General features: G+C 38.6%; 1 protein-coding gene across 1 annotated transcript in view; it reads right to left on the bottom strand.

The window, feature by feature from the left end:
- Positions 1 to 768: 768 nt before the first annotated feature.
- Positions 769 to 21,031, bottom strand: part of LOC117405376 (vitamin K-dependent protein S-like) — a 28,076-nt gene continuing 7,813 nt past the window's right edge. The window contains exons 6-15 of the mRNA XM_034008380.3: positions 20,389 to 20,517; positions 10,463 to 10,591; positions 9,359 to 9,480; positions 9,039 to 9,157; positions 7,851 to 8,040; positions 6,263 to 6,427; positions 3,968 to 4,136; positions 2,734 to 2,879; positions 1,862 to 2,093; positions 769 to 1,177 (exon numbers count right to left, since the gene is read on the bottom strand). Coding sequence (XP_033864271.3) covers positions 1,038 to 1,177; positions 1,862 to 2,093; positions 2,734 to 2,879; positions 3,968 to 4,136; positions 6,263 to 6,427; positions 7,851 to 8,040; positions 9,039 to 9,157; positions 9,359 to 9,480; positions 10,463 to 10,591; positions 20,389 to 20,517 — 1,541 coding nt within the window. The 3' untranslated portion in view covers positions 769 to 1,037. The remainder of the gene's footprint in view (positions 1,178 to 1,861; positions 2,094 to 2,733; positions 2,880 to 3,967; positions 4,137 to 6,262; positions 6,428 to 7,850; positions 8,041 to 9,038; positions 9,158 to 9,358; positions 9,481 to 10,462; positions 10,592 to 20,388; positions 20,518 to 21,031) is intronic.

Here is a 21,031-nt window from a genome sequence, read left to right as displayed (position 1 = left end):
TATATATATATATATATATATATATATATATATATATATATATAAATTGTGTATTAAGTTTTGAAACAGCTCCCAACACACTTGACAATTCCAATTTGCCAGGAAGTTGTAAATATAACCAAGTTGTCTAATGTTTATGTGTTCGTGCTCATTTAAAAGTCACTGCCCTTCTCTGCTCTAGAAGCTACTCCACGGTCTTAATAATTTTCCACAACAAAAAGGTTTCAAACAGATTGGAGGCCAAGTTTAAATGTCAATGCACAATTACTGTAGTTCAATACATGCGGTTCTTATTCACTCCAGCGGTAGGGGGCAAAAATATGAAACACAAGCTGTTATACTGTATCACAATTAAATTATTATTATTTGTTTATTTAGCAGACGCCTTTTTCCAAGGTGACTTACAGAGACTAGGGTGTGTGAACTATGCATCAGCTGCAGAGTCACTTACAATTACGTCTCACCCGAAAGACGGAGCACAAGGAGGTTAAGTGATTTGCTCAGGGTCACACAATGAGTCAGTGGCTGAGGTGGGATTTGAACCAGGGACCTCCAGTTATAAGCTCTTTAACCACTGGACCACACAGCCTCCAATTCAATTATAAAATGATACAGTATGTGATCTTACATCTATAACGTGTTTTAATTGATAATGCTTTCCTTTAATAATACACTAATTACAAGCCTTAGTCTATACAGTTAATACAACGCTGAGCAATGCATAAGGTATCATACAGATAACATACCAAATATATATATATTTTTATGTATGTATGTATGTATGTATGTATATGTACGAGTACTGTCCTAGTGTTTGAACAGTGATTTTTGAGGCACTTTCACCAAGCCTCTCCATAAAAAAAAAACCTAAATAAGTATGACCATTTAAAATAGAAGTTACTTAGACATCCATTATTTTTGTAGTACCTTGTATTAGGTATTATACAGTAGAAACCAGTACATTTCATTGGGAACCAATGTATACACTTGTATCAATTAAGAGTAACCTGCTAAGCTGAACCACAAACCAAATGCCTTTAGAATGGTGGGCAGGAATGGGATTTGATGTCATTGTGTTTGAGGACGGCTTCATCGAAATCCAGCCGTTGACCATTGACCTCTATCTCAATGCAGCCATTATAAAATGCAGACACTGGTGTGGCAGTAACAGGAACATCTGTAAAAAACAGACAGCAAAGGCATACAATAAAAATAAAGCCATGGCCATTAAAGCAACATGCAGCACCTCATCTGAAAACCCCCACGTGCAAACAAAATGACTTGTGCTTGCCTGTAAGGGTGTAACAATTCACTAATGACACAATGCCAAACGTATTGCAATACGACCTATATCACAACACATGTGATCGTCCTGATTGGATGCTTGCATGATGCATAACATGATCAAATGGTCATGGTCACTATACAAACCATTCATGCCTCTTAAGAGAGGCTACATAATGTCACTGATACACGATGAACCATTACATCCTTACTTGTGCTTCTTCCAGTTCTTATTAAAAGTAGCTTCAAATGTAATAAATAATTGTCCTTTACTCTTATGATGCTTACAATCATCATCTCAATTTAAAGTGATATTTACACATTTCCATACAAGTTGAATGTTCCTATTGTATAAAGTTCACAAAAGTAAACCAAAAAATAGGTTACTTATCTTAAAACTTTATCCAGGACCCTTTTTTACACCATCCAAAAGCCAAGTAAGTGACAACAAAAAAGAGAGGCTATTTTAGTTAGTACCTTGAGTATTTGCAACTGGACTCGTAATTACCATCTATACTCAACCAATGAAAGAGATGAATGCATATGTGTTCATTAGAACAAAGAAGATACGCTTTACCTGGAATCCCACCCACATAGGTGTCCACCTGTCCTTCCATAGCTGCGTCCAGAATGGAGAGCTGCTTCTCCATTTTTGGGGGCTCTGTGTAGTGCACCGCCGTGAAGGAGCTTGCTTTAATCTGGACCTCGCTGCTCGACATCTCAAGCTCCACTTCCAGGTGTCCTGGGTAACAAAGTCTAACAGACTTCAGCCGAGTCACTTTCACATTCTCAATAAACACAGCTATTTCCTGGTGGAACAGAGAACGATTATACAAGTTTTTAACAACATAGTGTACAGTACCTCCCTGGCTGTAAAAAATATAGAGTTAACAAGATCACCATGACCTACATGCTTTGTATGTCATTATGTAATTGCCACATGTAAGGGGCAGTGTTGTGTGATGCACTGCGTTACAGATGCTGGCCCTTGTCGGTGACATGAGACTAAATGCTTGTTAGCAGATGGACAGACAGAATCTGATTCCTCCCCAGATTTGGATTCCCTAGATCCTAGATTTAAATTATGGAGCTGCTATCCTTATTTCGGCTTTTAAAAAGTACCAAATAAAGAAACAAAAACTGTGATAAAGATAACTGGTGACGTTTGCCATTTTATGTAGTGTTTCAATGATTGCACAAAGGTTTTTGTTATGCAGTACTATTTAAAAGCCACTACACAGCTCCTGTATATTCCTCCTGTTCTCCCAATAAAAATCCACACCATCTCAGCAGTATCTACACGACAAAAGAAAGCCAAGAGTGATTTGTTCAGTATTCAAATTCATCAAGAATTTATATATTTTTTGGAACTCTACTAGAAGGGTAAAGGTGAGGTAAAACGCAACAGGCCTGAAAATACAAATCAGATGTAAAAAAACGTAGGATTACCTGCTCGTTTGGAGAATCAGAGTCCACTATGGCAACAGAAAGTGGCACCGTCTCACCACTGGCTAAGGCAAAGATGACTCCTGTGCTTGTTGATGGACGAATGTTCAGTTTCAAACTCAGTGTCCAGTTCTTCCCATCTATGCTCTCTGTTCAAAAGAGTACAAGAAAAAAAGTTTTAAAATTACATTTAATAATAACAAATCAGCTATAAAATCTTCTAGACTACTTTAAATACTTGAAATGCAAAACATACAAAAGGTCTTCCGCTGCTGTTGACACCTGGCCTTCTATCAAAGTCGTGTGTTAAATTACGACCTTTCTGCTTGCTGTGTGACATTAAGAACAGCTAACCACACTAATTAGTTCATACCCAGTAGAACAATCAAGCTGTGCATTTGTACCGAGTTACAGCTGTTACCTAGTCCACCTTCAGAGTCTGTCAGCTAACAACGAAGATCTACTGTACAGCAACAGCTTTCTAATCCCTTGGTTTTCCTCTGGTGTTATGTTTAAAGTATACAGATAAATAAATAAATAAATAAATAAAATACACACACACAGTGTCGAGTATCCAATTTCCCAAATCAAGGGGAAAAAAATTCCACCACAACAATGCAATGTTGTGGTATAAAAATGAAAAACTGTGTACCTAAAATTAAACTTTTATGCATGGAAGGTACCATTCACAAAGGGATTTTAACCTCCAGTTCCGTTTACGAAAGCAATCAGGACTTCTGTATTTATCTTCCGTGTGTGACTTCTAGGCCGACTAGGTCCCAGTGCTTCTGGTACATGTTTGAATATACTGGGTTACCAACTTCGAAAACCTTGCATCATCAAGGTGTTTAGTGCATTTCCACAAAAATGAATAGCTGTAATCTACACATTTTATACAGTAGCTTTAATATACAGGAAACATGGAAATGGCTATATATAAAATGCAGTTTGTATTTAATTACGTTTGACATTTCATCAGTCTCACCTCTGGTGTGCAAGATCATTTTTACAGTAAAAGTATTGCGTCGCCTCAAGAAAATCGCATTGCGTTTGGCAGTTCAAATTGGGTTGAAATCGGAACACAAATTATAAAAAATATATATCAAAATGAATCTATACAAAACATTAGGCTGTGAATGCAGTAGGCTTTGCACATTGCTGATGTATAGTCCTGGACATTCAATAAAACTGTGTCAACACAAGAGCCATTTATAAAGGGATAAGTATTTCAACTTACTGTAGTCTATCCTGAAGTGGGCCATCCCAGAACCAGGGAAGTAGGAGCCCCTCTCCACTTCCACTAAACAGTGCTTGTTCTCCTTTTCTTGAATGACTCCCTTCACTCCAGAACCCCCCTGGTTCATCAGGTTCCAGGCACGAATACAGCCATCCAGACGCGGGTTAATCTGCACAAGGCAACCACAATTGAATGGTTGGTGCCGCCAGGCTTACTCACTCATCTTGTTTAACTAAGCTTGAAGCCTGACATATTTTAGTGGACGTCTCTTCCATTATCTCACCACCACCACTCATTATTTTCAACCTTAAGTTTCAGTGTTTCTTTAGCTGGGAGTCCTGCTTTGTCAGAACTGATAACATGATTAGAATAAATCCTTGAATATCAAGGCAAATTATTCATAGCTAGAAGGGGCTCTACCAAAGCCATGGTTAGATTATCAGATGCAAGCTGCGAAATGTTCTGAAGGCATTCTGCACAATCAGTGATGAGCATTAGCAGTATGAAGGTTCATTTTCTTTCATCTTTGTTGAGCCAAGCCTGCTGCTGTGCTCTACTGTACAGCACCTCACTCACACCAAGCCTGCTGTGCTCTACTGTACAGCACCTCACTCACACCAAGCCTGCTGCTGTGCTCTACTGTACAGCACCTCACTCACACCAAGCCTGCTGCTGTGCTCTACTGTACAGCACCTCACTCACACCAAGCCTGCTGCTGTGCTCTACTGTACAGCACCTCACTCACACCAAGTCTGCTGCTGTGCTCTACTGTACAGCACCTCACTCACACCAAGCCTGCTGCTGTGCTCTACTATACAGCACCTCACTCACACAAAGCCTGCTGGGGAGGACATGTTCTAATGTAAACAGAACCACCAACCCGTTGTGAAATGTAAATGTCTAAGAGTTGCACCTCTTGCATACAACTCTATCAAAAACACTATACTGTACAGAATACTGTTACCTATTGTATACTGCTCACATCAAATATACAATGTGCAAGCTATATATAACACACAGAAATTATCCCAATATTTGTAAAAGGGTGCACGTAATATATGAAGTTTACAGTAACCAAAAAATTACCCAATGGCACTTTAACCATATATTGTACTATTTGTATTATATTCTGCACATCTGCACATTCCTCCATAACTATTAAATACTCAATAGTGCCGAACTTTGAAATTCAAAAAGAAACTTCAATTCAATGACAAATGTTTGGACTAGAAAATTTTTCAATGTCTTCGAGTGGTTATGACAAAACCACTATTCCTCACTTATTACAGCCTTCAACATTCCTGCTTTTATTCTTTTACTAGATTGAAAAACAACCAAAATGCCAAAGCAGGGAAAATATTCACTGATCAACAAGAGAGCCGAATCTGGTTTAATTTGAACTGAATGTTTAATCAACATCAAGACAATGAATCAGGATGAAAAGACTGAAATGTTACATAACCCCCCCTTTTATTTTTTAAACAATATTGTCAGCTTTATTTTTTATATATATATTAAACCTTTAAGGTACAAGGACATATGTGTCCCTCTCCAATGATTTTAAGAAGAAACCATTTGAACAACCGTGCAATTCCTTGTGTACCTTAAGGGGTTAATGTAAAGAAATGAAGGAGATTGAAATATTCTGTATTTTGCTGTTTCAGTGGAGTTTAAAGATTGCAAGGCTCTACAACCTCTGTTTCTCTCCAATAAAAAAGTAGGGAAACTGGTTCTCTGCTGAAAAAAAAAAAAAAAAAAAAAAAAAATCTAACTTTCAGATCAGCAGCCACTCTGTAAGAATGACTCACCTGCCAATTATCCTGAATTTACTGAGCAGATTGAAGCCCTTCAAAAGGTGTACGAGCCAAAGGATTTAAAAAAAAAAAAAATGTCAGAAAGAAAGTAGGTGGGGCTGGCTGATTTCAAAGTTCACTGTGTCACATGATTGTAATGGAATTAAAACACAATTCAGTTCTCGCACTTAGGATACTCGAGTCTAGACAAGCACAATGTGAAAAAGCAATTCAAATGTCATTTGAAGCTACATGTTCCAAAAATGTATTAGCTTGGTGTCAGAAACCGTCAAAAACAATGGCATTTATTTTCTTGAAAGAAAATCTAGTTCTTCCAAAAGTCCTGTAAAATTTACTTGATAATGGAAAAAAATGAACAACAAAGATGTGAGTCAACTGCAATAACACATTCTTAATATGCAAATCACAAAACTTCGAGCTGATCCAGTCCTGAATCAGTCTATACAGCAGGTGTACTAGGCTGTATCCTCAGTGTACTTACCGATTTAACAAGGCTGTCTACCGGGCGCGGTAACCCTGCAATGTAAAGCTTGGTCTCCAGGATTCCGTCAATGGGATGGAAGAGACTCTCGGGGCTGCTAATGCTCATCACAGCTTCTTTGGCTATTTTAACACTGATGCTTTTCTCCAGCTCCTCCACGGAGATCTGTGGCAGACCAGAAGTCAAGGAAGTGATGCACAAGTATCTCATTTATAGCACACAGACACAGTCAAACTCCCACAACCAAATGACTGCAAAGTCAAATCAACCACATGAAATCCACAAGATGACAGTACTGTATCTCTTCAAAGTAAAAACAGGATTTCGATCCAGTTTCCAATCCCATTGCAATGTCGCCTTCTTTTCAACAGTGAACGATTGTCCCTACTCGTATCGAGACATATCACAGATAAAGTATTTCACTTTATTACTGTATTTAGTTTACTGTTTTTTAAAAAATTTAGTGGTCAGCAATTATTTTTATTGTTTTCTCCCCAATTTAGTAGTGTCCAATTTTAGGCTCAGCCCACCACTACCACCCCTGCGCTGACTTGGGAGGGGCGAAGACGAACACATGCTGTCCTCCGAAGCGTGTGCGTGAGCCAACCACTTTTTTACACACTGCAGACTCACCGTGCAGCCACCCAGAGCTACAGCATCGGAGGACAACGCAGCTCTGGGCAGCTTACAGGCAAGCCTGCAGGTGCCCTGCCAGACCACAGGGGTCGCTGGTGAGCTGAGGACACCCTGGCCGACCTAGCCCTCCCTTCCCCTGGGTGGCGTTCGGCCAATTAAGCGCCGCCCCCTCGGAGCTCCCGTCCTCGGTCGGCAAAGGAATAGCCTAGACTTGAACTTGCGACGTCTAGACTACAGGTCGCATCCTGCACTCCACGCGGAGCGCATTTACTGGATGCGCCAGTTTGCTGTTCTATGTTTATTTAAACCATCCATTTTCTGTGTTTCCTGATTGTTTCTAAAGTAAACTACAGTACAACTAATTAAAACACAAAATGCATTCAGATATCGTTTCCTTCATTTTTGGTTACTACAGATGTTTAGTACAGTTACTATTATTTATTTTTTTTTTGAATATTTAGGGACTTCACAGTTGAGTGCAGACCATTCTTCAGACGGTACCCGACAACCCCATGTTTTTTGAAACACAAGAGACTCAGTTCAAATCTAATGCTCTGTATTTTGTCCTGGCCCCCTTTATACAAGTTTACCACAATAAAAGCAAAGCAAAGTGTACTAAAGCACAGTGATAGCCATCTAAAGCATAGGTAAGCATTGTAAAAAACAGCAAGGTATGGTAAAGCATATTAATAAATATGGCAAACCAGGGTAGATTACGGTAAATCCATAGTGTAACCATCAGAAAAGCATGGGCAAACTGCAAAAATAACGTGCAGAAATGGTAAACTTTTAGAAGGGCCTCAAGTCTTCTGTGATGGTTTTGTGATGTGGGTCCCAGTGGGAAGATAACCCATCTTATTTTACCACAGCCATATATGAAGACAGATACAATGTAGTCAGTCTTAATTAATTTAGGCAATCTTTTTTTCTTAAATATATATGCTCAACTTACACAATGCCATTGGCCATTATTAATGGCTTTCCCGCCACTAGTGATCTTCACTGAATGCTGATTCTTATACTGGATCTCAATCTTCCCATCCCTGAGCCCCACCATGAACCAGGAGGAGTTCTGGGAAGACTCAGCATACAGTATGACACCCTCTGGGTCGAACGTCCGGAGATCAAATTCTGCTGCAAATCTGTAAGTCAGGAGAGTGAAGAATACAAGCTCTTATACCTAACAATGGTCTTCCACTAAAGGCATGCAGTCAGTAGCCTGCAAGACTGTACGTCTTAGGTAGTGTAGGAGCCAAAACAGTTCACATAACTGGGAAGCTCTGGAAAGGAGGTCAGACAGCACTAAACCTCAGCAACACAATCTGAAATGTACACTGATTTCGACTGGCATGCCTGTGAATCCAGTCGCTGATTTCGACTGGCAAGCCTGGGTATCCAGTCGCTGATCTCGACTGGCAAGCCTGGGTATCCAGTCGCTGATCTCGACTGGCATGCTTGTGAATCCAGTCGCTGATCTTGACTGGCAAGCCTGTGAATCCAGTCGCTGATCTCGACTGGCAAGCCTGGGTATCCAGTCGCTGATCTCGACTGGCAAGCCTGGGTATCCAGTCGCTGATCTCGACTGGCAAGCCTGTGTATCCAGTCGCTGATCTCGACTGGCAAGCCTGTGTATCCAGTCGCTGATCTCGACTGGCAAGCCTGTGTATCCAGTCGCTGATCTCGACTGGCAAGCCTGTGTATCCAGTCGCTGATCTAGACTGGCAAGCCTGTGTATCCAGTCATTGTTCAATGTATGCTTTCCAGGAATTCCTGCCAAAGATGTAGTAGTTGTTCTGTATATCTTCATGAGGAGGAGTCTGCCAAAGCTAGACCTTTGAGGAGATGCTTATAAAACCAACAGTTACCCTAAACCAGTCACGGTTTCTTAATTTATATGACTGTTTACTTAGTGTTATCCCCTCACATTTTATCCATGTAAAAACATAAGGTTCTACTGCATACTGCACCAAAACATTCCTAACACGGGATGACAAATGTTTGATTGAAAAAAAAAAAAACAACAGTAATTCCTGTTTATTTTTGGTATTTATTATAAATTAATAAATTATTGTCAGATCAGACCCAGGGCAACACATGGTAAAATACATAAATAAAACATAATAAAATGACGAATGCTTACTTAGTTATTTCGGGCAACCTGAAGCGCAGATAAACCACAGGCAAGGCCACAAACTGCTCTCCCAGGTACAGCATCTCAGAGTTCCTTGCTGTTTTCAGAGGAATGCATATAGGAATAGGCTGGTAAAACAAAGATTTGGAAACTAATATTAATAGACTTGCACTGTAACATCTTACCCAGCTACTGTACACGTTTGAATGGGTCAATTTTCAAAAATCCGTATGAAGTTGTTAGATATAAATATATAAAATAAAAACCAGCCTAGTGTCAAATAACTTTTCTGTAAAGATAGAAAATAAAGAAACTATACCATACTGTACCTCGCAGGACTTCATGTCTTTTGCCAGCTTCATGCCTCTCGTCCCATTGCAATAGCAGGAATAGCTTCCACGACTGTTGACACAGCTCTGCTCACAGATATTCTCCTCACATTCATTAATGTCTGTATAGAAACATTTAGACAGGTCTGATAATGTCGTGCAATGACAGATGCACAAGACTGGAAATATATATACAGTATACACTAAAATTGAAACTTGAGATATGAGTTACATAGAATACATTTTTGAGGAATTTCAGCCGTCGGTATAATATTTATTTTCAAAGGTAATCCAAGTTATGGTAACTTGCTATGTTCGATAATTCTATTTTTAAAATTCACACGATCCAAATATCTTTAACACAGAAAAGAAGTTAACAGAAAGAGAACAGATTTTCAAAGCTTATCAAAGCAGAAATCTCTCTTGAGCGTGTGGAATAGACAGCGTTGTACACGAGACAGTCACTCTGGAAATGCTACATTTCTTATGCTTTTAATTCAAGGAGCAAAATCTACAGCCTGGCACCGCAGTGTCTCTAAACAGCGATAGACATTTGCTAACCTGCTGATAAAAAAAAAAAAAAGTCTTTAGTCAACTTCAGCAGTACTATTCATTTTTACTCTTCAAGAAGAAAGAAGGAACTTAAGACTGCCTGGCATGAGAGCTATTTAAGAATCTACTGGGACAAGACTGCCCTCTGCCGTGTACTTGCACAATATACAACAATTATCAGCACACAATAGTACTGTGTTCAAACAGCAAGTAACTACTGAAAATGAGGTTTATTACATATACATTTCATTTGTATATAATTTTGCGTTTCAGTTATCACAAGTTATTTCAGACGTGTAAAGCCCCCCTGTGGCCTCAGAGGGGTTCACCAGAGTGTAACCATTCAACTGTCCCCCCTGCAACACTCCAGTGAATTGAAAAAGATACCCACATTTGTTCTATGTGGTAGTTCTTATTGATGTACTTACTAAGACGACAAATACTTTAGTTTAGATACTTCAAGTTGCTCTTTAAAATCTGCAGACATATTTAGAAGTATTAAAACACATGCAGAAATATTCCTTTGAAAGGCCCGGTGTAAGAACAGCTTACCCTCGCAGGTCTGTGATGTGAAGTTGTACCTGTATCCTTCCCTGGCACAAGCACACACATACTTTCCAGGTGTGTTGACACAGCTTGCAGAGCCACAGATGGAGGGGTACATCACACATTCATTGAAATCTATTGAAGGCAAGGAAAACGGTTTGGGGATCCTCAGACATTCAATAAAGGTATTACAACCAATTGGTTTGTAGCATGATGGAACACAACTTGCAAACAGGCAGATTTGTATGGATTTTAGTGATAAGGTACTGCATGGAAGAACGTTCTTCAATATAACCAAATATTCTGAATTGTCAGTTCTTAGGTTCGTCTTAGCCCCTTGTGGTATTGTGGCAATATGTTAACAGCTCATTCTTAGATCACAGGATGCAGGGCTGCTGGTTATTCCTAGAGTGAATACGAACAACATGGGAGGAATGCTCTGCCTTCTCTCAGGGAAGCTGGGACTGTTTTTAAGTCAAGATTGAAAATGTATTTTTTACAAAATAGCTTTTCTATCTTCGTGTTCCTATGTTACAATCAAAACTGCATTTTCTTTTTGTCCTTTTTTAATTCTAATGTTATTACATTTTTGTTTTACTTGTTTTATTTCTACAAACTAGCTTTTTTTACAATTAAACCCACATTTTTCATCTCTTTTTAAATTTCTGTATTAGACTTTTTAATGTAATGGTTTAGCTGCTGATTTTGTTGTGTGTGTGTGTGTGTGTGTGAAGTGCTTTGGGATCCTTATGATGAAAGGTGCTATAGAAACGTGAATTGTTGTTCATGTTGTTAAATGGGATCAGTGACTTTTAAAGGGTTAGGAATGTCAACATCCACTATAGCAATAAACTATGTCTGAAACGGGTCACAGCTGGATTGTGAGGTGCGACATATTTAGCAATGCAATAGACCTAATTAGTTCTGCTGCTAATTTTAAATAGAATTGTTTTTTGTTGTATAATTCTGAATCAAAGGCTGTAAACTCTGACCTAAATCCTACTCACAAGGGACACTGTCTACAGTAAAAAATATCTCTGAAATAGGAAAGTAACGTATGAATAAATGTATCGTGAACAGTTCCATTTTATGCTTAATACAAATTATATATATATATATACACACACATACAGTGCCTTGCATAAGTATTCACCCCCCTTGGACTTTTCCACATTTTGTAGTGTTACAACCTGAAATTAAAATAGATTTAATTAGGATTTTTTATCACTGATCTACACAAAATAGTCCATAATGATGAAGTAGGGAAAAAATTCTACATATTTTTCAAAATTATTTACAAATAAAAAACTGAAAAGTCTTGATTGCATAAGTATTCACCCCCTTTGCTGTGACACCCCTAAATAAGCTCTGGTGCAACCAATGGCCTTCAGAAGTCACATAATTAGTTGAATGGAGTCCACCTGTGTGCAATTAAAGTGTCACATGATTAAATACACCCGTTTCTGGAAGGCCCCAGAGTTTGTTAGAGAGCATATCTAAAACAAACAGCATCATGAAGACCAATGAGCTATCAAAATAAGTCCAGGATAAAGTTCTGGAGAAGCACCAATCAGGGTTGGGTTATAAAAAAATATCCCAAACTTTGAATATCCCCCGGAGCACTGTTAAATCCATTATTAAAAAATGGAAAGAATATGGCACAACCGCAACTCTGCCTAGAGAAGGCCGTCCACCAAAACTCAGTGACCAGGTAAGGAGGGCATTAGTCAGAGAAGCAACCAAGAGGCCAATGGTAACTCTGGAGGAGCTAGAGAGATCCACAGCTGAGATGGGAGAAACCGTCCATGGGACAACTATAACCAGGATGCTCCACAAAGCTGGGCTGAAGCTGAAGAGTGGCGAGAAGAAAGCCATTGCTGAAAAAAAAAAAACATATCAATTCCCGTTTGGATTTTGTCAAAAGGCATGTGGGAGACACAGCAAACATGTGGAAAAAGGTTCTCTGGTCTGATGAGACCAAAATTGAACTTTCTGGCCTTAGCGCAAAACGCTATGTGTGGCGTAAAGCCAACACTGCTCATCACCCTGAGAACACCATCCCCACGGTGAAGCATGGTGGTGGCAGCATCATGTTATGGGGATGCTTTTCATCGGCAGGGACTGGGAAACTGGTCATGATTGAGGGCAAGATGGATGGAGCCAAATACAGGGAAATTCTAGAGGAAAACCTGTTTCAGTCTGCAAGAGACCTGGGACTGGGGCGGAGGTTCACCTTCCAGCAGGACAATGACCCTAAACACACAGCCAAAGCTACACTGGAGTGGTTTAAAAACAAGAACCTGAATATCTTAGAATGGCCCAGTCAAAGCCCAGACCTCAATCCAATTGAGAATCTGTGGCAAGACTTGAAAATTGCTGTTCACCAACAGTCCCCATTCAACTTGATAGAGCTTGAGCAATTTTGTCAAGAAGAATGGGCAAAAATTGCAGGATCCTGATGTGCAAAGCTGGTAGAGACTTACCCAAAAAGACTCACAGCTGTAATTGCTGCCAAAGGTGCTTCTACAAATATTGACTCAGGGGGGTGAATACTTACGCAACCAACAAATGTCTTTTTTTTTGTTTAATTAACTTGTGTCACAATAAAACATATTTTGCACCTTCAAAGTGTTAAGTATGTTGTGTAAATCAAATGGTAAAAATCCCAATTAAATCCATTTTAATTCCAGGTTGTAACACTACAAAATGTGGAAAAGTGTGTGTTTAATTCACTGCTGATTAAACAGATTAACAAAACAAAAAGGTAAATTACTGTACATTCAGGGCCCAATTGTGATATAACATGGTAAAACGCAAGCGTAAAGGGCAAAATGCTTTACGTGTGCGCAGGATTGCGAGGTCCCCTGGTGGAATTTCATTAGTATGACCAATGAAGAAAAAGTAAGAGGCAAAAGTGTAGAGCCATACAGTACGAGTCCCCTCAGTCATTACCTCTCATTTAGAGGAACAGTTCTAACATTTAAAAAATAGATTAATAGGCCTATAAAAATGGGTACCTTTGTAAAAAAAATTAAAATAAAAAAAGAAAGAACTGTACTTGAAATTAAGTCTTTAAAATTTGAACTACATGGATATTGTTATTAACATCCAACAGGGTGTCCACATTTGCGTAACTATAACAGGACTGCATATACAAAAGTTCTATGAAGAGAGATTGTGGGCCACGAATGCATAACTTTGTGGACTGCATAAATTCTTATAAATTGAGTTATTTGATAATCCAATGCATCATTCTAAAGGCTGATGTAATGTCAAAAGTACAATTTATATTTGCTTAAATAAGAGTATACCCAACTCTGACAGGAAGTCTGGAAAATCTTCATCCTAAACAAAAAAACCTTTTGGTAAGCCAGAACCCCTGCTGTGGCTCCCAGCTGGAAATAGATTTTGTTTACACCTACAGTGATTGCAGGAAAAAAAAAGAAATTACTGTAAATTCGTAGACTGAATGTCTATGGATATGTGTGCTATACCAAAACTGTCCAAAATTGCGTCATACTGCCCTCTGATGGACGACGGAGATTGTTCAGTTTAATAAAATTAGCACGAGCTTTGCTCTAAGGTTTGTTAACTCATATAAAATCAATATTCTTGTGAACTTGTAAATTTACAAACATTGAAAATGTAGTATATTAAAAGCCTTAATTAAATCACTGAAAAGTAAGACCTGTATTTCTTCGAATTTAAGACGAGAACCGCCATGCGGGTCAGTTTGACCCATTTTGCATTTAAAATGTTAATTACTCTTCCGTTGTAAATCGTATGTGTCTGTCTGTTTTTGACTTTTCCTAAATATATGAATTAAATATAATGACGACGTTTGATAGCCAGAATCGCAAAAATTATAAAGTTATAAACAGTTCTACCTAGAACCGCCACGTAAGATATGCTATATATTTTTTTTTTGTAAATGCAGCAAACAGTTTGTAGACTGACTACGAGACAGAGATTGCTATGATTGTGGATTTGTCAAGATGCCAACTCAGTGAAAGCCTAGTTGCTTATTTTTCAAAGTAGCTGGGAGACAGCAATCCTTTGTTTTGTTCCACAAATGCAACAGGGAATATATCAGAAGGAAATATTTAATCTTGAAAATAGTCATTTTGATTGGAATACGGCAAGCTGCACTCACTACGTGCCTAACATGAAACGTATGTTAGGTACGTAATCCGGCGGTACTAGTGTTGGAGTACAATTAGTGATGCGTGTATTAAAATCGCCAACAAAAGACGTGACTACCCGAACACACAAGCAGCAATGTGACCGACTGCCAAGAAAAGACGAAGGCTATGACACAGTCGAATCACCCATGACATACAGGCAGCCATTTTCAAAGAAGCGTCATTAGCTTCCTGAGGAATTCAAAGAGAAGCTTTTACAAATTTCAGCATTTCTAACCAACAGTACCAGCTTGGACAGATTGGAAATGCTGATCAGACCCCCGTATTTTTCAACATGCCACCACAATTTACAAATTGGGAGAAAAGCATGCGAGAGTTATTTGATGTTTTATTTTTTCCTCAAATTGAGAGTGGGAGATTTGGGCTGCGTCTTAAATTCAAAGGAATACAGTAATTTATCATTGAGAAAATGGTTTCAATTCAATTCATTAAAATGATAAATAATGGACATTTATGATTTAATTTGGTACTGCATTGTGTGAAATCACATCAGGAGAATAGAACTGTAATTATAAAAGTAAAAATTCATAACTTAGGAAAAGTTATTTTGCAGAAGTATATTTTAATTGAATGCATGTTAAAACTGCTTAAACGTTTGCTTTAACAAGAGGCTTTTAATAATGAAGTGAGATCCAAAGTAATTGCAAGTGGTATTTGTGTAGTATCTCACTGTGGCGGAGTGTCCCGTCCCTATATATTTATTTATTATTATTCATATTATTGTTTGCGGTATTGTTTTTATATTTAAAAACCTCGTGAGGATGCGTGGCTGATCAGCTACTGATTAATTTAACTAGCTGACAGTCACGCATCCTTACTAAACTCGTGCAGACTGTGGCCAAGGGATAATAAGATAATTAACAGCTAGTTAACCCCTCGGCCAGAGTATAAGAACCTGCAGCTGTCCGTGCTGCGGGGGGGTGTACAGAGGAGAGTACGGGGAGCGGAGAGAGCGAGGAGAAAAAAACTAGATTTAAAAACGACTGCTAAACGCGTATTTGTTTATTCGTTTGGCCCTCGTGACCTTTTGTTTTGTGTTGTTTGTTTAAATCTTTTGTTTTGTTTATTTAGTTAATAAAATCAGCTGAACGCCGTTGCGTTCAGTTTCACCCGCCCATCCACTGTTTTGGTTCAGTTACTTCCTGGTCCGTGACGTCACCACACCTCACCACTGCAAGCCATCCTGCCACACTCACTAATCAAAAAATTTGATTGAAACATAACAGAACTTTCCAAAGAGACATTAAATGAACAAATCATCTCTTTAAAGAACAAAAACTTTCCACAACTGATGCTGGTTCAATAACTGATGCTGGTTCAATGCTGTTTCAATAACTGATGCTAGTTCAATAACTGATCCTGGTTCAATAACTGATCCTAGTTCAATAACTGATGGTGGTTCAACTAAAGTTCTTTAGAAATATGCTTCAGTTAACTTGAAACTGCTGCTGTTCTGACGTGCATTTCTTAAACCTCATTGTACCTAGTATAATACTTTATTTATATGTTGAAAACTAATATTACAATCTACTTAATTATTTTTGTAACTTAAAATAAAAAAAAAGTGTTTTTTTTTTTTTAACTTAACAAGATATTTCTTATTTTTGAATGTTAAACAAGCACTGATATATGTTAACATTAAATTGAACCAAAGTTAAATATTGTCTAAAATATTAGGTCATATTTCAAATGAATTCAATTTATAGCCAGAATTCTACTATTACTGTAGAATAAATATTCATAAAGTAAAACCTTTGGTTCCGCTTAAATCTGAATATGGTTTTAAGGTAATATAGTAGTTAATTGTGGTAAAACCGTAGATAATTTATAGTAAAATATTCATCATGCATAACTGAAGGTGTGTCTCGAGATGGTGTCTTCATCACTGTATGCTTATCTCAAGATAGCGTAATGATTTGTGCTTACAATACCTTTATCTTCTTGTACTAGCCTAGAGATGCCTTGACCAGACTGCACCCAGCTACCTCCAGACCCTCATCTCTCCCTACACCCCCACTCGATCTCCCAGCTCCGCCTGCACTAGACTGGCTCTACCTCCTCTATGCTCCCCTGCCTCCAGAGCCCGCTCCTTCTCCACCCTCGCTCCGCAGTGGTGGAATGACCTTCCTACAGATGTCCAGATGCCCAGTCCCTGACCACATTCCAGCACCTCCTTAAGACTCATCTCTTCAGACAGCACCTGTAGAACTCCTCTGTTTTTCCCCTGGGACACTTATCACCCTTCCTTAAATGCACTTTATTTGCTCTTATCTGCCCCCTATTTTACTGCATTTAATCCTGTACTTCAGAGTACTGTAATCTGCCAAGTGTTTAATCTGTAGTATTTTGTATTTAATCATATCCTGATGTAACTATCACTGACACTTATCTGCTGCATTATTGAATTGTATTTTGTCACACTTGTACTTGCTTGAACCAAAGTCATTGTATTTATCTTGCTCTTAATTGTATTATTACTTGTACTGTAATACTTGAAATGTATTTGCTTACGATTGTAAGTCGCCCTGGATAAGGGCGTCTGCTAAGAAATAAATAATAATAATAATAATAATAATAATAATAATAATAATAATAACAACAACAATATGCTGAATCTGCTAACAGGAGTTCATAAGGAAAAGCCTTTACTGCAGTTTCAAGTACTGTCCTTGTGTTCCAAGGATTGTTATTTCCCAACATTAGTTCTAAAAATCAGGGGCAAATGCTTTTTTTCCCTAGAGTTAGAGGTTTGGCCTGTCATCAAAATTGGGCCCTTAGAGCCTTATTTTAAAAATCCATTAGTACAAGCCAACCACTTTGTCTCAGCCACACGTACAGACTACTCACATATGGCTATTTTGAACACTGTTGAAAACTTACCGTTTTCAGTGCTAATTTATTGCTAGGAAGTGAATGTTTCTCCAGCTACATAATCTGAAACCCATACTATTACATAACTTACTTTAGTTCTGATTTCTGGGAAGCGACCTCATTTACTAGAAGTGGAGAGGAGATTAGCAGCTGTGGCAGTGTTCTGTTATTTGTTTTTCTACTATGAACAAATGAGCCACCGAGGTTAAAAAAACAAAGCGAATGAAATCTCGTTGTCAGGTCTTGACCCAGATATCAAAGTGCACTCTAAAGAATGATTTGCACAGGAATAAAAAGCAGGTGTCCTCGGTCAAAAGCAGAGGATGTCTAGTAACCTCCCAGAGGTTTTCATCAACGAAAGAAATGCGAATGTTGTGGCCAAAGAAGTCGTTTTTGTGCATGATTTGTAAACAATGAACCAGGTGTAAATAACTAATTTCGTTGTACCTTCTTTTCCAAAGACTAGAACAACCATTTAGTCCCTTGAGTGCACCGTTAATCAAAGCATACTTTTTTTTTTTTTTTTTTTTTTTTAAAAGAGTCATCAATTATGTTTTGTATTTTCGCCTGTCCCCAATTTGGTTATGCACAATCGTAGTGTTTTATTGAACAGGAGAATCTCAGGACAGATAGTACCAATTGTAATAGTATATTATGGTTTACCGTGAAGGTGAACACCCTGGAAATGCTACATCAATTGTAACATAACACTGACATGGTCAATTTGAACGGGAGTAAAAAGACACAGGATGCCTGAGTTTGAAATTTTACAGAAGGTGCCGATGTCCTGTTAAAATAATAAATCAGAGGACCTCTGAGAACATTTTCTGGGATAAAAAGAAATGGACTGTTTGCACGGGACAAAATTTCACTGATGTCAATAAAAATTCCCAAACCACCTGTTTACGTGGTGACTTTTAGTCCTGTGCGAACAGTAGATGTAATAATACTGATACTAATAATAGTGTAGCGGAGTTGCCTTCACTGTTAATGCGTGTTCCTTTTTACAGCTGTCTGGACCCTAACAACGCTGTTAAAGCAAGGCACGCTGCACCTTAGAAACAGGCTCTCCTTCTGCATAGTAGTAAACTAAATTAAGGTTCTACAAAACCTACCCTATACGTGCTTTCTACTGCATACAGAAACTGGGTTAATGTGCCTTTACAGCAAAGCTTTGAAACATCTTCGGCTTAAAAAAATTATCTGTGGAGGAGTCACATTCCAGCACTCCTAATAACTCTCTTCCTTTTCCTATCTTAAAAGAAAGCTCTGCAGTGAATCATATGTCTAGGAGGAACATGCATCCTACAACACATGGTAATAAATCTAATAAAATGGAAGAAGGTTATAAGCTGTTTTTTGCAGTACTGCAAGTAGGAGGCTGTGACAGATACAAAATGATTCTTGGTGATACATCTCCCTTCCGACCTGTGAGGGCGCTGTGTAAAGGGAACAGAGTGCCCTGGACTGGATGGCCAGACAATTAATTCCCAGGGTTAGGCGGAAGTTGGTCATCCAGAAAGGGAACGGAGCTCCGGTACACTAAATCATCTACCCGGAAGGGAAACAATGTGGCAGCCGCGGATTGGAGGAGCTGTTGCACTCGTTAACTAAGGGGCCATGATAGACAGTACAAAAGGGGACGGAGCGAGGTGATCTGTTCCATTGTAATGGTTAATGCTAACCGGAAGGAGTACTGTGTTGTGAACCGTGAGTGTTTTGTTTGTCGTGTCTAAATTGTACTTGTTTGTTATTTAGATGGTTAACATGATCAGTTGCCAAAGGCCAACACTAAACCCGGACAACATTTCACGGAGAACTGTAATTACACCATGAGCACCTTAGCACTCACTGTGGACTTGTGTATGTGTTTTCTGTTTCATGTGGGTGTTTAAAGAATGGGACTGTTTATTGTTTCGGGATCAAACCCGTGGATTACAATAAAGCAATACACGCCACTGTATTGCTTATTATTATCATTGTTTATTATTTACTGCTGTTTGTCATCAGGCAATTGGATTTAAAAATAAACCACCATTGCACCTGGATTATCGTTGTCTGTCTATTTATTGATCACCTGCACACTGTTAACCACTTTGCCACAGAGGTACACTAGGGTTTCTGACCACAATATACATGAGAATGCGTGTCTTAAAAATCTCACTGTGCTCTGTGTTAAAAGTCACATCCCCATTGGAACCTATTAGCAGCAACTACACTTATAATTTCACTGAGTGTAGATCTCACGCTCGGAATGCCAATGACAAAGCATTCTTAAGGTTTAAGGTTCTAGAAAAACAGTGCATTAACATCAGTCTGTTTTTTATTTAGAAGCCCAAAACCAAGCAGGTGAAAAATGCTGCGATACATGCTTATGTTAACTGACTGTATTCTCTAATACAATGTTTTTAAAATCACAAAGAGTTGTCCTGAATGTAGTATGAAACACTGAAATAACGACTCTTCTTACTACCACCCTGAGCATGTAATAATGGTTAAAACAAAACCAGCAAGCAGGAGATTTTATTTGAAAACGGAACAGGGAAATGACGTTCAGGTCAAGACTTCTCCGTTTCGAGACGAGTTTCTACAAGGTTTTACGGTAGTATCTGTATGGCAGTGAAAACATGAGACTGAAAAAGAAAAAACAACAACACTATACAGCTGTATGTGAAAAGAGAAGAATCAACAACAATACATGGACTGTACACACAAGAAAAACACATGATGGAAGACTGCATAGGAGGACCACAAAGGAACACCAAGTACTGCACTGCTGGTGGATCTGCCTTGGGGCACGGAGTGGTTTGAATGTATTAATCACTGTATACCTTCTGTCTCGTACAGCAAGTGTCTTACCTGTGCAGGTCTGCTGGTCAGTCAGCAGGTAGTAGCCATCCTCACAGAGGCAGCGGAAGCCCCCAGGATAATTATAACATTTCTGGTTACATGCTGCAAGCGCTTCTGGGTCCTCGCATTCATTTATATCTAAACAAAAACGAAAAAAAGTAATTTTCAGTGGACTTGGTTCACATTAAAGAAAGCTCTATCAACACTGGGAACTACCTATTAAAGTGAATCAGAACCACAGGATAGCATCCCCATTTGCAGTGCTGCTATGGTTACTCCAATGTTAATTCCAGCTGTTTAGGGATAATAAAGGCTAAACTAATGTGTATAATATGTAATACGTTGGTAGCATTTTTATTTTTGCTAACTTAATACATAACAATGTTAATATTCACAAAGTTCATATACACACACACACAGTCTAACTTCACTATAACAAACCCCCCTTAACAATCGAAGCAGTAAGAACCATTTTTTTCAGTGGAAATTAGCCCTATTAGAACGATCACTTTTACAAAATCTACCCGGATAAAACGATCTCAGTAGTGACTGACACTGAACTTTCTCCAGCGTGAATGTGTTATTCTCTCAGTGAAAACAAAGACCTTGGTAGGCTAAGATAAGGCTGATTCATAGATAACCTGTTGTAGTG

The sequence above is a fragment of the Acipenser ruthenus genome, chromosome 9, assembly GCF_902713425.1.
Source record: "Acipenser ruthenus chromosome 9, fAciRut3.2 maternal haplotype, whole genome shotgun sequence".
NCBI classification, from domain to species: Eukaryota; Metazoa; Chordata; class Actinopteri; order Acipenseriformes; family Acipenseridae; genus Acipenser; species Acipenser ruthenus.
This window is presented reverse-complemented; position numbering and strand designations above follow the sequence as displayed.